This window comes from Hetaerina americana, unplaced genomic scaffold (genome assembly GCF_022747635.1).
Source record: "Hetaerina americana unplaced genomic scaffold, ioHetAmer1.1.p SCAF_10, whole genome shotgun sequence".
Taxonomy (NCBI): Eukaryota; Metazoa; Arthropoda; class Insecta; order Odonata; family Calopterygidae; genus Hetaerina; species Hetaerina americana.
Window position 1 is genome coordinate 13562509 of NW_027286070.1, and position 16695 is coordinate 13579203.

Consider the following 16695-nt stretch of genomic DNA (forward strand, 5'->3'; position numbering starts at 1 on the left):
TTCATATTTCAATATATTTATAATGCAAGTGCTGAATTTTTTTATTAGTAAAAAATGTGAATCTAGTTCTTGTAGGATAACTATATCTATGTAGGATGTATAAAAACAAAATTCTTCTAAATAGAGACACCCAATTTCAGATCACCTTAAATGCCATACTTATTAAACAAATATATACAAATATACATAAATAATAAATTATAATAATCTATGTTCATCCTTCTGTCAAAAATAATCTGCAAAAATTACATATAGTATGTCCATAATTTTGTTTGAAATACATATCAACAGAATTATTATTCCTATAATTTATATATATATAAATAAATATATATATATATATATATTTATTTATTTATTTATTTATATATATAGATATATATATAAACACAATGTAGATTTTTAAAATATAGAAACACAAAGAAAGGACACTCACATATGTAAAGTAAGATCTGGTGCTTTCCCGGCGTATTTGCTTCATGAAGTTTTCTCGGGTCTTCCACCGGGTCAGGGGTTCCAATTTGGCTGACGTTTCGATACCCTACTCGTTCATTGTCCTCATCTAACCTGAGGACGATGCACGAGTAGGTCATCGGAACGTCGGCCAATGTGGAACCCGTGACCCGGTAGAAGACCCGAGAATACTTCATGCACTCACATATGTAGTTTTGACGTTTCGACGGCACGACCGTCTTCATCAGAATGACGTTCTCGCGGAAGAGCGGAGGGGAAATGTGCTTCGCTCATCCCCGAGAACATCATTCTATCATTCTGATGACGACGACATCGAGCCGTTGAAATGTCAAAACAACATATGTGGTTGTCCTTAATTTGTGTTTTTATGTTTAAAAAATCTACATCTGTGTTTTATACATTTGTGCGACGCCGAAGAGCGTCCCATTTCGAAGATATATATATATATATATATATATATATATATATATATATATATATACACACACACACACACACACAGTTCCTTCCTTCTCTCCCCAGAAAAAGGTGGCTTGACCACCGCAAATTCGAAAACATGCGATTTTCTTCTTTTTTTGGGTGGATCTGAGTTTTTGTTTTTTTGCTAGTGCTGACTTGATATATATCATTGCTTACATCAGCGACATTTTCAAATCTGTTTCATATATGTAATTCACTTATAAGTGAAAGCTAAATAAAATGTAAACATTGATTTCATTCCTCTGCGACAAAAATATACGAAACATAGTTCAGATAACGTAGAACTCGACCAAAATACAGCCTAAAGGCGCCTAAACTTTCGTTTGGGACCTCTTTGTGCCATTATTTTGTCTTTTAAAATTTCTAGTGGCCATGAATAGGGCGGCTTGGATTTTAAGATATAGTGAACCGAAGTTATCGCCCAGGAACCAGGGACCCTATGCGCAGTAGCCAAGCGAACTGTCGACTATATTTCTGGTATTACACTTTTCTAATAACCTCCCTTTTTTAAGCTATGATGCTTATTTTTTAGAATCGTTTCATTGGATTTTATGGGTGCATACGCGATGATTTATGTGGGTTTTCAAAATGATCGTAATATATCGGTGATAGGAATGTTTATTACAAGAACTTCTACTATTCTTTCCATTTTTCCTGTTATAATCTATGAAATAAAGTAAATTTTCAAAGATAATGAACAGAATGGGAAATACGGAAAAATATTGCCGGTTCAAGAGAGAATGAATCAATAATTTATTTACTATTTCTCCGACCTGGTGTCGCGGCGAAGGTACAGATGTTGGAGGAGCCTTCAGGGATAGATGATAGTCGCGCAATAAACGAGTGTATTGAAGGAATAATGGGCTATTGATAATAAAGGGTGGTATTCAGAGTAGGTGGATGTCTATTCTTGGATGAAATGGCCCAAAAATACAAAGAAATCCTGTGAAGACGCCGTGGTTTTGCTATGTGGCTGAATGGCTAGCGGTGCCAATATTTACCGCAACAGCAGTGACTGGAGCTACGGGTCCTACTTCCTTTGAAACTGATTTTCTTCCATATTTAAGCATTTTGAAGCCATCATCCAGTTGTACTAAAGGGTAGAAAAAACTCTTCGTAAGCCTCCAGTTGAATTACGTAGACAGCAGATATGATGCCTGCGAAATTGCCGTGATAGTAAGTTTTAACGGAGTCATCTGCTAATTCGGATTAAAATGCAACAATTTCAAAGTGAAAAAAATATTCGCCTTGACCTGAACCCCAGCCTTGGTTAAGAAGAATTATTTTTACTCTTTGAAATCGCTGTATTGTAACTTTATCTACCTTTTACCATTTTACCGAATTACTCAAAAATTACGGTTCAGAGGAGGAAACATCATTTTTCTGGAATGATCACATTCATTTCTCATCTTTTTACAATGTTCATTATTATACCGAATCCATGAGCATACTAATATCATTTCTTTGTATTACTATCTTTTCCCTTACATATCCCTGTCTTCTGCTAATGATCTGAAATACAGGTCATGGGTCACACTTATTTCTAATTTATTTGCACGACGAAGTAATGGAAATAAAAGTAACATTGATAACCACAAAATTCACCACTTAACGGTTAACCATGGATATTAGAGGTAATTTATTAAACAATAGATACATGATTTCATCGGATTATTAGCCGGGCAACTTATCCGTGAAGGAGACTTCAACGCCCAAGTTAGAAAATCTAAAAGGTTTTACGGAAAAAAACTCAAGATCCAAGGGTACATGGAGCTAAACGTTTACACTCTATCGATTCTAAAACATTACTATAGTACGCTGAAGATGGTAAAGGTCACATTCCAGAAGACGATAACCTCAATTACCAGAGACAGTCGAAACGATGTGCAACAGCCTCTTATCGATTCCTTTACGACCTGGAAAGATATAAAGGTCGGGATCGTCGGGATGACTGACGTTTATGTGATCCAGATTGATTCATGGTGATGTACATGGAGAGCAGGGGGGACTGGAAATGAGTTTTTACGCTGCTGAAGGAAGGGGGAGAGAATGACGGCTGTGAATCGGAAGGATGCTCTTCGGAGTGAAGAGGGAACAAGATGTGGGCATTCCGAACCCTGAAATAAAGGAAAGAAGGAGGAAAGAAATGAATGAATCTAAACGGAACTTTTAAAGACCCAATGCATACGATGTTTCAAACAACATTTTTGGTATGGTTGAATGATAAAAATGCGAGTAAGCGGCGCAATTTAAATAAGTTTAAATATTTTTAACGATCAAACCAAACCAGACTTCAAAATAAAAGGACAATGATTGGGATATACAGTCATTATATGTTTGCTAACGTCGCAAAATTGGCCCTAGTATGCCGATAAGACATTTAAGGTTTGCATCCCGATTACTCATAATTCAAACTACAATAGCTTGCATGGCGCGATACCCCAATTGAGACTCAAACCCGTAACCTCAGGAGTTGCAGACGAACGCGCTACCCTTCAAACTAGTCTGGTCAAGATTTTTAAATATACATTAATTTTAAATTAATTACGATCAACACCAAGCCTGGAAATCACGCTAACATCGGGCATATCAACGGGAAAATACATTAGGATCATCTATAGAGTTGCATTAAAGATACTTAGCTTCTTAAAACGAACTGTAGGGATATAGTATTTGCATAAATAAGTTACCACCTCTACTGCACTTAAAGCTATCGAGGATTAATCACACTGAAGACTGTTTGTCTTAATCTACTAAGTTCATCTCAGAAACTTGTTATAAATACTCAAACACTGGGGATTATGAGCAGTCATAGTTTCCCTCGCCTTTCCGCTACCTTCACAGAGTTTTTATTCGACATTACCCTATCTTTATCAGAGTGATTCGAACAAAACACTGCAATTCAATTGCATTGAACCTCTTGCCGATACCATACTCACCGAGTGGAGCATTTATATTTCGGAGAAAAACTGAAATCTTCGAATTGACGAAAGAAGTGACGGTTGATATTTATGGCCAAAAAATATCGTAATATGTAATATACAGCAGAGAAGGTGAGATGTGGCAATAAAATTGAAAAAAGCCGCAAGAAGTGTAATCCGAGTACACACAGAGAAAGTGAGTGATAGAATATTACTAGTAAAAGTAAAAGCTGAGCCAAAATGTGTGGTGATTGCCAAGTTCCACATGCCAACAAGTAATGTTAGGAAGGAATTTGCCAGAGTATGTCATCAATCAGATGAAATAACTGTAGGTGTTCATGGAAATAAATATCTGATAATTATAGAGGACTCTAACGCGACGGTAGGCGAAGAAATAGATGATAATGGGATAGGGAATTACGACTTCGGAAACAGGAATGACCGCGAGGAGAAAGCAATATAATTCTGAAAAATGCAGGGTTTGATATTAAAGAACACTTGGTTTAAATACCACAGCAGACGTGCGTAAACCTTTAAAATGCACGGGTATTCAGAAAGATAGCAGACGGGTAATATTATGGCAAGGCATATATTTGAAAATAGCGTGATTTTCACAGTTTTCCGGGAGGGGATGCGGATTTTGATCATAATTTCGTTCTAATAAAGTAAAATCTGACACACTTGAGGGTAAAACAGGAAAGATGGTCGAAGGAATGGTATGATAAAACGTCAATCAGAACGATTAAAAATAAAGTAGGAAAAAAGTATCCGCGTTTTATTAAGAAAAAATGAGTGAGGAAAATAGGATGGGTAAAAATGGGATATCGGAAACCGGTAACGAAACTATATCAGTTACATAGGAAAAGGACAATGACACCATAGATTACAAACGAGATGATTAGAACGATAGACGCGGAGGAAATGTAAGAATGTATAAACAGAGTTAGGTAAGGAAGTCGAATCATAAATGAGGCAGGAAACTGACAGGGCGAAAGAAGCGTGGTTGAAGGCTCAGAGCGAGGATACGTAAAGTTTACAAAAGAAGGTGCGTTACGCAGGAAGATGAAAACACTGCCCGGAAGTAAAAAGGCATAATCCATTAAAATAATTAAAGGTAAGTCCGGAAAATTATCAATTTAACTATGATAGATTCATGAAATATGGAAGGAATACATGGGATTAATTGTAAGGATTTAATACTCTTGAACGAGGGTGAATCAAAGGAAAACCTTATTAAGCATATATATTTTTATGTCGGAATGTTTTGAACACTAAAGGTTTCCACTAAAGGACACTCACATTGTTAATTGTTTGAGCTTTCGGCCTTCTTCAAGTAAGTCCTTTTAAGTGTTATCTATGTTATTTGTGTACTATTGTGCCGTCCAAATATATGTGTGTGTGTGTATATATATATATATATATATATATATATACACACATATATATCCGAAAGTAGTATGACTTATTTTTTCCAGGATAGACGGACGGTAGGGCGGTGGAAATTCTCTGGCTGGGCCCGAGGGAGGGGAGTCATGGAAAAGGCTGGAGGGTGGTGGCAGTAGTCTCCCAGCCTTTTCGGAGCACGGATTGTTTCGTTTGCGAAACCCATATAACGATATAACGTAACCTCGTCACACTCCGTCATTAACTGGTTATTGAAACAGCGCTACGCCATTAAATTTTGCGTGAAACCGGGTAAAACCGGGTTTCAGACTCATGACATGCTCAAGGCAGCTTATGGCGATAACGCCGTGGGTATATCTACATCTGCATAATGCCCCGCCAGCCTCCAGAAGGACGTGTGACGGGGGTGTTAGGTCACCATCCGTAAAAGGGAACAAAATAACATGCAAAGTCAACACATCCATGCAAGCCTATATCCACAGTGGCGTATATTCACGGAGAAACCATTTCAACTTACACGCATACAAATACATATATTATCAACTAACAAACAATTTTACCTCACGATCCAGTAAAAAATGTATCCAATACAACGGGTGTTTTTGAGTGGCCAAACTTATTTCTGGAGGGTAGAGCAGATGCTGAAGACATCGAACATTCAGGGCGCCCTTCTTCCTCAAAAAGGGAAGAAAAACTTGCAAGCTTTGTCGGACAGGGTTCGGAGATTAAGTGTTTGCATAGTTTCTGAGGATTTTGGCTTCCCTAAAAGTTATGTGCATCGACTTGTGATCGAAAACATGGGCATGAGAAAAGTGAAAAAGGAAAGCAAACAAGGAACTTCTAGGTACGGAGGGGTAGAAACAGGATTGTTAGGTGATATCCACAGGAAAAAAGAAAGTTGAATGCAGTGCTTTGATTGGTGGTGTGATGTTGAGACTGAAATAGGATGGAGGACGATAGGCAAGTGTGGAAGGCGTAGAAATAGGATAGAAATTTGGACGGAAAGATTACGCCACTGAAAACAAATATTGATAAAAGACCCTTTAAAAACAGAACCCTTTTTGTTTCACGTTGCTTTTAAGATTCACCAGAGATAGGATAGTAGACAGTAAATATTTCCCTGTTTGATACATCCTGCACGGTTATTTATATTGACGTTTCAAAGTGCTACACTAGATCAAAAACGAATATTACCCACAAGAACTACGGAGGGCACCGCTATTATCCAAAGGGATACGTGACGGAGAAATAGTCGACGACAGTGACGTTCCGCCAAAACACGAAGGATACACATTCCAGCCAAAATTAAAGCTTTAAAAAAATGCACAGGACGAAGCATCCATTTCAATGCCCTTGGGCACGGATCGTTCCTCACGGAGGATTTCCTATTCAGAAAATCCACAGGGCTTCAGCCACAAAATCCTCCCCGTGAATTATGGACTTCCACGCAATTAGCCCAACGGCACTCTCGCGCCGTGCCAGCAAAAGCAGCAGCACGCAGTCCTCCCTCCACCCACCTCTTAAAGGGGCGGAATCGGGTTAAGGGAGAAAGGAGAATGTGGTGGAAGGCTGGGAAGGGAGAGGGACGGCCGCCTTATATCTGCGTCAATATGCGTATGGGCTAGTCGGTGGGGATGGGAAAGAAGATAAGGAGGGGGGGGGGAGAAGGACACTGGAGCGCAAGGCATGGGGTGGAGAGTGGGGCAGAATTCCACATGCTTGGGGGTTGTGTTATCAAAGTGGAGGAGGCAGCGTCTCCATGGACGAAAGAGGAAATGGAGGAGAGAGAGAGAGAGATATCCAATTGAATGGAAGAATAAGGAAGAGAAGCGGATGAGAGAGGCGAAGGAGAACCATGAGGAGGAGGACACGGAGAGAGAAGGAGGGTGCTGGTAGGCGCCGCTAAGCCGCATGCCGCTCTTCATTTGTCCGCCGCCGCCGTCGTGTTGACTGACCTTTGTGTCGCGAGCAAATTGGGTCGGCGCTAGCGACGTCGGCTGGCGTCGCCGCGGCGAGTCTCGGGAAGGAAGCTGGGGCGGGCGGCGGAGAGGTGGTGGAAGGGGGTGAAAGGAGGTGGGGAAGGGATGGTGTGTAGAAGGAGACAGCGAATGAAGGAGGAACTCAAAATGGCAGGGCAATGGGGAGAGACGGAGAGGAGGCGGTGGGCCAAAATAAATGGACGAAGGGAAAGAATACTATAAAACATGATCTATTTGAAGAGGATATGTGCGGAGGGTTTAACCTACTCAGTACCCCCCTCAACGAAACGCAATAAGTCTGAATAAATACCTAATGGTACGATCCATTCATATATTTCCCATTACTTACATTCCTGAACAAAACTTCTTTCACGCCAATGCAAAATACCATGTAGATTATATAATATTTCTCCGTAATTTTTTTTTTGGAAACCAAAGTTTGCTGCGATGGAGAAGTAAACTTCTAAAATTAAGAGGGACAGGAACAATGGCAGCCACTGCAGTTTATATTTTTGAAAAGAAATATATATTCTGCTTCTAATGATTATTTTATTTGCGAGGTCAACAAATAGTATTTTTGGGATCAGAATGGTGAAGTGGCCAACGTACTGGCTTCCCACCCAGAGGGCCCAGGTTTGTATCCTGGAGACGGAAGATAATTTTAGTGGTATCCCGATGCCAATTGGGGGTGCTTCGTAGAGAGAACTTATAGTTATCGTCCATCCGAGTTCGCCTTTCGTTAAGAGCAGGCTAATGCCGACGCCGGGTTTCTCTCTTACTCCTTTCCCATCCATCCTTAATTGGGAAAATGACCTCAGCTGTCGGTCGCCCTCCCTAAATCTACTACTAAATAGTGTTCTTGGAGAAGATAGATTTAAACTCGTAGCAAAACGGGGCTCAAAATGCTCTATCGTTATTTTTACGAATATTATAAAAGCTCCCTTAAAAAGCAAATGCAAAGAGACGAAGGATAAAAATAAGGTAAGTTTCTATTTCAAGAAGAAAAGCACTTGTTTCGATATAAGTAACGTTCGCTGGCTCATAGGTCGCTGGTGGTCCAAAGCAGATATTGGAAGGATTTCAAGTGACCCCATAGTACACGGTCTTTCAAGCGATTATAATGCATATAACTCAGCTGAGTCTGACAGCGATGAAATTATGCATACGTGGAAAAACACTTAAAACATCGCTAAGCACAATTTGGCTGTCACTTAATATTAAGTATTCTTTTAAGTTAAAGAAACCCTTAAATTTTATCATCACTATCGCCGCAAAAGCATACATTTCGATCTCTGCGTATAATTACGGGAAATGGTTTGGATACAATAATAAAAGGTACAAAATTGGTTCGGCTACTTAGTCTCTAATTATCAATTCTCCAGACCAATACCTAACCATATGCAAAGGTAATTAATTCGTCAAAACAGTGCGAAAACTCCGCATCAAAAATATTTACGCATTATTACACTGGTAGCTCTTTGAACACAAAATATCCGATAATTATATGTTACATTTAAAGGCATTTCAAACAAATATCAGACACACGAAAAAACCCTTCAATCCTCTCTCTTTTATGCGTTTTCAAAAACTTTACAATTCAATTTGCACAGTAGTTCGCCTCAAGTGTTTTCGTTTCATTTGAATTATATAAGCTATTTTTGATACAATTGATTTTTTCCAGGTGTTTTATTCCGAAGAAGGCTTATAGTATACTACCAGCTGATAAAAAAACAAAAACTGATGAACATATTTTTACGTACTATTTACTGCAAAAGTCGGGCTCCATTCTCAATTCAATGTTTAAAATGTGAATATAAAAAAAATGATATTCATGAAGTACAAAAGAGGAAAGGACAAAAGTCACATAATCGGATGAAATTGAACCACATTGACATAAGAGATATTTTTTCCTGCCCATGAATTTGGTAAAATCATTGTCTGAAAAACTTGCGTACGAAGAGAACAATCCTGGTGTGTTTTAAGTGCCTGGAATGAACACTTGTTTTACGTACTAAATAGAACGTGTATACAAAGACCTCGGACGAATGGTCAATTGAAAGTACATGTGAAAACACTTCGTAAGTATTCGTGAGTTTCATGCAAAATGCACACGTGTTTGACCTAAAAGCAAATTCAATACAATCGAGTGTGTCTAGACATGAGTACACGTGTAAAACCGCGTTAGTACATTCTATGATATTAATTAATGCACAATTACCCTCACACACTTGGAATAAGGATCTCTAGTTCGAAAACTTCAGAAGTAATATGTTCTAGTAATTATTCAGCCTGAGGGAAATATCCCTTCCGCATTTAAGAATTAAATTTTCAACAATTTCTTTGTAACGTGTATCCTTACGTACCGATTGTCTCAAAGTTATTGAAGTTATTAAATATGTTATAAAAATAAAAGGGACTGAAATGGAAAATATAAACATGAAAGGAGCCCTTAAATCAGTGTTTTTCAACTATTTTTCATCATTTCCCACCCAACTTAACCCCCAAAGATAGACGTCCACGTCTACATAAAAACCAAATTAACATAGTTTTTAACCAAGTTGTGAAAAAATTTAACATTACTAGCTTTTTCAAAAAAAGAAACGAGTGTAAAAATGACTTTACTTTTGCGTTCTTCTTTGATTTAACAGAATTTTTTATCGCTGAAGGGGTGGCGAAGGCTGCATCATTTTCTCATTGCCTCAAAAAACATTCAAAAGCGACCCCCTTTGAGTTCACGCCTTGGAAAGTATTATCTTGGACGTAATTGTTCAAATCAAAGTGTAGAATTGCTCGTACTAGTGCTGCAGGACTTTTTACTTCAGAATTGGATTATCTCTCAAGATTTCAAACACACCAGGACAAAGATCCTCTTTCAAAGCAATGCGCTAGTGAGAGATGTGGCTTGAGTAAGCTTATAACCGTGTAATGGTATACCTATGATGAAGCCGAGAACAAAAACAGACAAACAATAGAGTAGGAAAGAACCGGGATGCGCTCGAACAAAAATTTAGGTTGGCGGACGAAAGGCTGAATGTGAGCAAGGATTTGCTTGACGCAGTAAAAGCCCTGGAATGAAAAACAGGGTCAAGGGAGGGGGTGTGGTGCGAAAGGGAGACGAAAATCCAATAGAGTTGCGTAATTAAAAAAGAGGGAATGAAATGAGGTGGAGGAGTTGATTTAAGGATAGAGAGGGGAGGGTTTGAAATGAGTGAGGGGATCTGGAAAGAGTGTGGGGAGAAGATAGTAGTGGACGAGGCAGTCTGAGCGGGAGGGAAGGGGATGAAAAAGGGTGATGACGAGCGAGAGAGGTGAGGAGTAGGAAGGGTGAAGGGCGAATAAATGGGCAAAGTGACTATTAAGAATGTAAAAATGGGCTGACAACGAAGTCCACCGAACTTAAATGCCAGACGTTGATCATAGACAATGTTTCATTTTAACATAATATTTAACAACAGGGTTAATCATCAACACTTGGTCTAGACACCACAAAAAAGCGTAGGTATACGTACATGAAAAATGCCAGGTGAATCAAAAAGTTATCGGTAGCTATATTATAGCTAGTCCCATATTTAGGAACCTCGTGATCAATTCGCACAGTTTGCCGGAGGCGAATGCGGACTGTGATCACAATTTAGTTATTTTAAAGTGTAGCGTCCAATTAAAGAATATAAAGGAAGAGAGGTGGTTTAGGAAATGAAATGTAGAAGTATTAACTAGATTGACGAGGAAGGAGCATCAGCAGGTCATATAGAAAACTGAGAGAAAAAGGAAAGAGATGGTTGCGCTAATCAAGAAGGTCAAACCCTGACTAGAAGCAAGAAGGAAAAATGATTTCAAACAATAAAAGGTAAGCCAGGAAAAATATAAGTTGTTCCATAAAATATCCAATAGAGATGAAAGGAGTATATAGGAGAACTGTATGGTAAAGAACTTGATCCAGCAAGGGTAGGCATAAAAAGAAAATACAATGTATAAGAAGATAGCTAAGGTCCAGGCTCACTCAACGGTGAGATTGTAAGGGCATTAAGGTAGCTGAAATCAAATAAGGCCGTGGGGGTAGACAACATTATTCCACAACAGAACTAGAGATGGGAATGAAAGTCCGCGAAGAATTCATAAAATCAGTTAGTTTTTCAAATGACCAAGCTTTAGTTTGTCAGTCAGCCAGGGGGTGCAAGCATTGCTGAGCGAATCGGAGATTAAGTGGGATAGATAAGAACACATTAAGTGGGATGGATAAGAACACATGTAAATAAAACAAAGGTTATTAGGTTTTCCAGAAAGAGAAAGGCTAGGCTAAAATTTAAAATAAGAGGGTAGAAACCACAGCAGGTGTGTATACGTATGGTGTTTTGGACCAAAATGATCAAAGCAGTAGGGACATTAGGAGAAGAATTGTGTTAGGCAAAGAAGCTTCCAAAAGCAGGAGGGAATTGATCATGTGGGCGTTAAGTAAGGACATTAAGAAAAGGTTCGTCAGAACGTTGATATTGAGCGTGGTTTTTTATACTCGGAAAAATAGTCAGAGAGGCAGAATAATAGATTCCAAGAAACTGCGGGAGATGCCGCAACAGTAACTTTTAACGAAGTCATCCGCTAATATGCATTTCAATGCAACAATTTCATAGTGTAAAAATCATTCGCCTTGCCTGGGATCACGCCCGGCCGGGCACCGAGGGATCCGGGTTCGGATCCCTGTCAAGGCGAATGAATTTTACACTCTGACATTGTTGCATCATAATAATAGACTTACACGCTTTGACATAATGACGATTTTGAAATGCTATTGCTGCGGAATATGTACATTGAACTGAAAGGAAAACAAACGAAAATGCAATAGGCAGGGTGAGAGAGGAGAGGGGATTGCTGGAAGAAATCAAAAAAAGATGGGAAGACAGATTCTGGGCATCTCGATTGGTTATAGGATTTTGAAGACTGTGATAGAAGGGAGAATTTTAGGAAAACAAGGAAGGGGAAGGAATTGAATAGGGATTTTGGATGGAAAAACGGGAGTTAGTCAGTCTACGGAAATGAAGAGGGCCTTATTTTAGAATAGGATCTTGGGTTGGGCTTGTTAGGAGAGACAAGAGAATAATTTGGTGGTTTGTGTCCAATCACAACCTTCCTTGGCTAACTGCTGATTGTAATGGTGCAAACAATACATATATTTTTGGATTTTAAACTCCTTCAATAACTTTTATTGCATATATGAACAAGTTCTAAAATTCTACTACAAATAATGCCTATGAGAGAATTATAATCTTAAGTTGGATACAAAGTATATCATTTTCATAAATGACACCCATAAAAAATCTACTCTTGACTCAAAGTCTTTAATGCTAAGATGAAGTTGGTTTTACAAATGATCAGAGAGCCCACCTGACTCTCGAATATTTTCATCAGATTAAGATAATTACTACCATGATCATCTACATTCTTACAGCAGCATATTATTTTCAAACAAGAATCTTGCAAATCACTCAAAAATGGATGTACAAAGATGATGAATCAAAACTAAAATGGTAATCACCGTTCATACTTATCCTCATATGATGTAAAATTTGCACTCTCACAATAGGGCAGACATTCAGGGCAGTTTCTTTCCTTGTGCCAACTATGATTTCCCTGAAATATCTGGTAGCCAAATAAACCACCATGCTTGGGATTCACAGGTGTTGTCAATTGGAATTCCTTGGATTTGAGTACAGGACTCTCTAGCCATTAGGCAAACTCTCATCCAGCCATTATATTAACAGCAAAAAGAGAGAAGCTTTAAAAATTTGTTGATGAAGCACTACATTTGAACAATTTGAGACTACAAGGTTCTAGGCACAAAATGTGGATTCACTAGCTGATAGCCAAACAAATCATGAGATTTTAGAATTGTAGCATCCTGTATACATGGCATATAAATGCCTTGGAATTGTATTAAATTATTTCCACCATGATGACGTCCACATATCGATATCCAAAATAAACATCATGATACTATCCAGCAACCAAATAAATTTTCAAAGCCATATGAAATTTCAAGAGACATCCATAGAATCGATGACATGCTAATGACTGACATATAGGGAATGTTAGGCAAGCTAAGTAGGGGGAGAAAAAGGATAGGCACATTGGACAGAATGAAGAGAGATAGAAGGTATTGATAATCAAAGAAGTTTGGCATAGCACAGGATGTCAGGTTGTGTCTATTTGGATGGAGCAGAGAAATGTAGTGATGAACAGTCCCGTACCTACAAAACTTACCGAAAATGGCATCTTAAGAATGATAAAAATATAATTCAAAGAATGCAATTCACACATTATTTTTTTTACAATGTCCAACACCAATATTGAAACAGCAACTGCCATTGATAATAATGCCAACTTTGGGCTAAGGCGTTGAACCATGTGCAAATTATATGGCCAAAAAGGAATGAGAAAAAAGTAATCAAAGAGTAACCTTGTAAACTTTATGTTAACAAAAATAAATAAGGGAAAATGGAAAGAAGGATTTTATGAGAGAAGATGACATAATTACATACAAGGAAACAAGGCATGGAAAAATCTATACATAGTGTGGCAATCTATGGATGGACCACCGGAAAGGTAGACCACAGAAGAATAGAATCTTCTACAACCTTGTGATAAAGGCAAATGCTGAAGATCAAAGGGGCAGATAATGTGAAAAAATGAAAAGTCCACAAAAGATTGAAGAGATATGGCAATATCTTATTACAGGAGATTCTTGGGCCATTTATAAATCTTTATACATTAAAGCCCTTTGAAAAGAAACAGAAACTTAACTATTTCCCTAGACTATGATGTCAGTTCTATCCTCAAAATCTGTAAAATTTTATAAGAAACTTTAGTGGCCTTATTGATTCAACAAACACTTTCTGATTGCTAAATTTATATTCCATCCTCATTCAATTCAAATTCTTCTAAACATTTTCATGTATTACAATTGATCCAGCTCTTTCTCCACTAATTTCAGATTTAAAAACTGTCTTTCCCACGTAAAATGCATATGCTACTTCCAAATATAACCATCCCAAATTTACCAAATGCACCATATAAGTTAATAAAACAAAATTTCATGTCTACAGATTCACAGGGGAATTAATTCATTCCAGATTCAATAGACCAAATAAATCCAGTTATACCTGAAATTCACTGATATCCAATCCAAGCTTAATCTCTCATGAACCTGTGCATTAAAAAAAAAATGGCCTCTACATCACCAAAACCACTTCTTTAAGTACTGTGAATGCATCTTTTACAGCATATCATCAAACCGCTTAAATTTAGACTTGGGGCACAATTGATCTCATCTCTTCCACTTTTCCAAAAACAATTCACACACTTGGAATTCTCCATCACTTCTCTCCTCCCCCACATCCTCTACCTCCAATCCATTCCAGTCCTCCACTACTTACACCACACCATAGCCTTCCAAAAAGCCATCCTTAATAAGTCAAACATGGCTATCAAATTGGCACCAAGATCCTAATCATGATTTTTCCCAAACCCTAAATAACACCTTCCTAAAACCACAAACATCCTTTTTCACTGTGCTCCCTATACCTTATTCACATTCTCATCACAGTGTACTTTCACCTTTTTCCATTTTAAAACTCCATAGAAACTCATGTGGTATAATTGTACTATACCCAGCAGTACTAAATTAATCCTACAATAATGTTGGGAGGGAGTTCGTAAAAATGAGTTTGATTTATGGCCATGAGTTAAAGCTGTAAAATTTACAACTCTAGGTTGGGTACATGTGCAGATCATTTGGGAATGGTGTAATTTGGCATTTTTCAAGCTGCAATCTATTACGAGTACATGTACATTACACTAAGCATGATACTTAGTGTGCTAACATTTGAATTAAAAAATATTGCTTCAAAGGAATCAATTACTTATTGAACCATCAAAGTAACCATGTGATTTTCTCATGTGTGTTTTCCTTAATTGATATGGGATTACATTTAAGCTGAAATTCATTAGTTAAATTCTACTATTTTCCCAAAGCTACCCCTTGATAGAACTTTGCCAGGGTGAATACATAAAAATAATTTGTAACATTAGAAGGAACAAGGTACTCCACAGAATGCTATTCTGTGGGAAAGTACATTGCCCCATCTAATATTATGAAGTTTTGTTCTGAATGAAAAACAATGTGTTTAACTTGTGGTCTTCCTGCAATGTTGCATTTGAAAACCTCTCCTTGCACTTTTTTTTAATGAAGGACACACTATATGATACCTTGGCCACTACTCCCAGGCCTCATCATATTTGTTATTTGATCATCATAGTCTATTTAAGATTAAATATACATTTCATTACGATTCAAAGTTAAAAGTACCGTGCAATTACCATAATTAGTCATTATAATTTGAATTTTATTAAATAAAACAGTTGCTGGCTTCACTTGGTGGAAAATCTTCCAAATTGAAATTGAATATAAACAACTTGGCTTTTCCACATAGAAAGTTTTTCATTTAATACCTAGGTTTTGTTATGGTATAACATCATCAGGTAAAAATAAAAGTCAAACAAAGTATACATATACGAGGCATATTCATAAAGTAAGGGCTATTTGCTTGTATATTGGCCCTTTAGAAAATGCAAAATGAGCTTCAACAAACGAAAACGAAATGAATCACCAAAATCAAGAGACTTTATTCAATAAGAATAAAGAAACAATCACCAGGAAATTGATAATAACCAGTCCCACCAGCAACGGAAAGTAATTTGGTTTGTTATAACTTTTGTGAAAGCTCATGGAACCTCAATGCATAGAAAAGCAATGAGCAGAGGAATGTGCCAGAGTGAGAACTTTTAGAAAGTTAACTAATGGTAAAGGTAGATTTTGGATGGACCCCAACTACCAAACAGTACAGCAAAAATTCCCTTCTCTTTCCTAACAAACCCAACCCAACATCCTATTCAACTACGTATACTTCCTCCCTTCATTTCATCAAACTTCCCTGTCCTATTCTTGCCCCAGTAAATGTAAAATCAAGTACCAATAGAAATAAAGCCAAGCTTTTATAATTGAGGCATTTCAATAAACAAAAATGTCAATAATGTAATTCACTCTTATCTCATTTTCAGTTGTCCTCTGAGGCAGTTTACGTTTATTATTACTTGATTACCCATATCAGCACCATTTTGTCCTATACATAACTGCTCTTCGCCACCTTCATTTGATGACACTTTTTGTCCAATATTGGAACATTTTTCACACACAACAGGTTTTTTCACTTCGTCCATTATAAATTCAACATTATCCAATGCAACCCATATTTCGAAAATTCCCAAAAATTTTGAATAGGATTCAGCTCACGGTAGCAACATTACATGGAATTCCATGCTCTGATGAATTCTATCCATCTCAAACATCACAGATTCTATGTTTTTTAACGCTATCCAATAGTTCA

The 16695-nt window shown here is 37.6% G+C and overlaps 1 protein-coding gene across 2 annotated transcripts in view; it reads right to left on the reverse strand.

Annotated features, from left to right (window-relative positions):
• Positions 1–2543: 2543 nt before the first annotated feature.
• The window catches only part of LOC139699992 (stomatin-4-like), a 44386-nt gene continuing 30234 nt past the window's right edge, over positions 2544–16695 (reverse strand). Inside the window, exon 8 of one of the 2 annotated variants that reach the window (XM_071598411.1) lies at positions 2544–3071. In XM_071598411.1, the coding sequence (XP_071454512.1) occupies positions 2913–3071 (159 nt within the window). In that variant the 3' untranslated portion in view covers positions 2544–2912. The remainder of the gene's footprint in view (positions 3072–16695) is intronic. The other variant, XM_071598412.1, reaches the window with a different exon arrangement.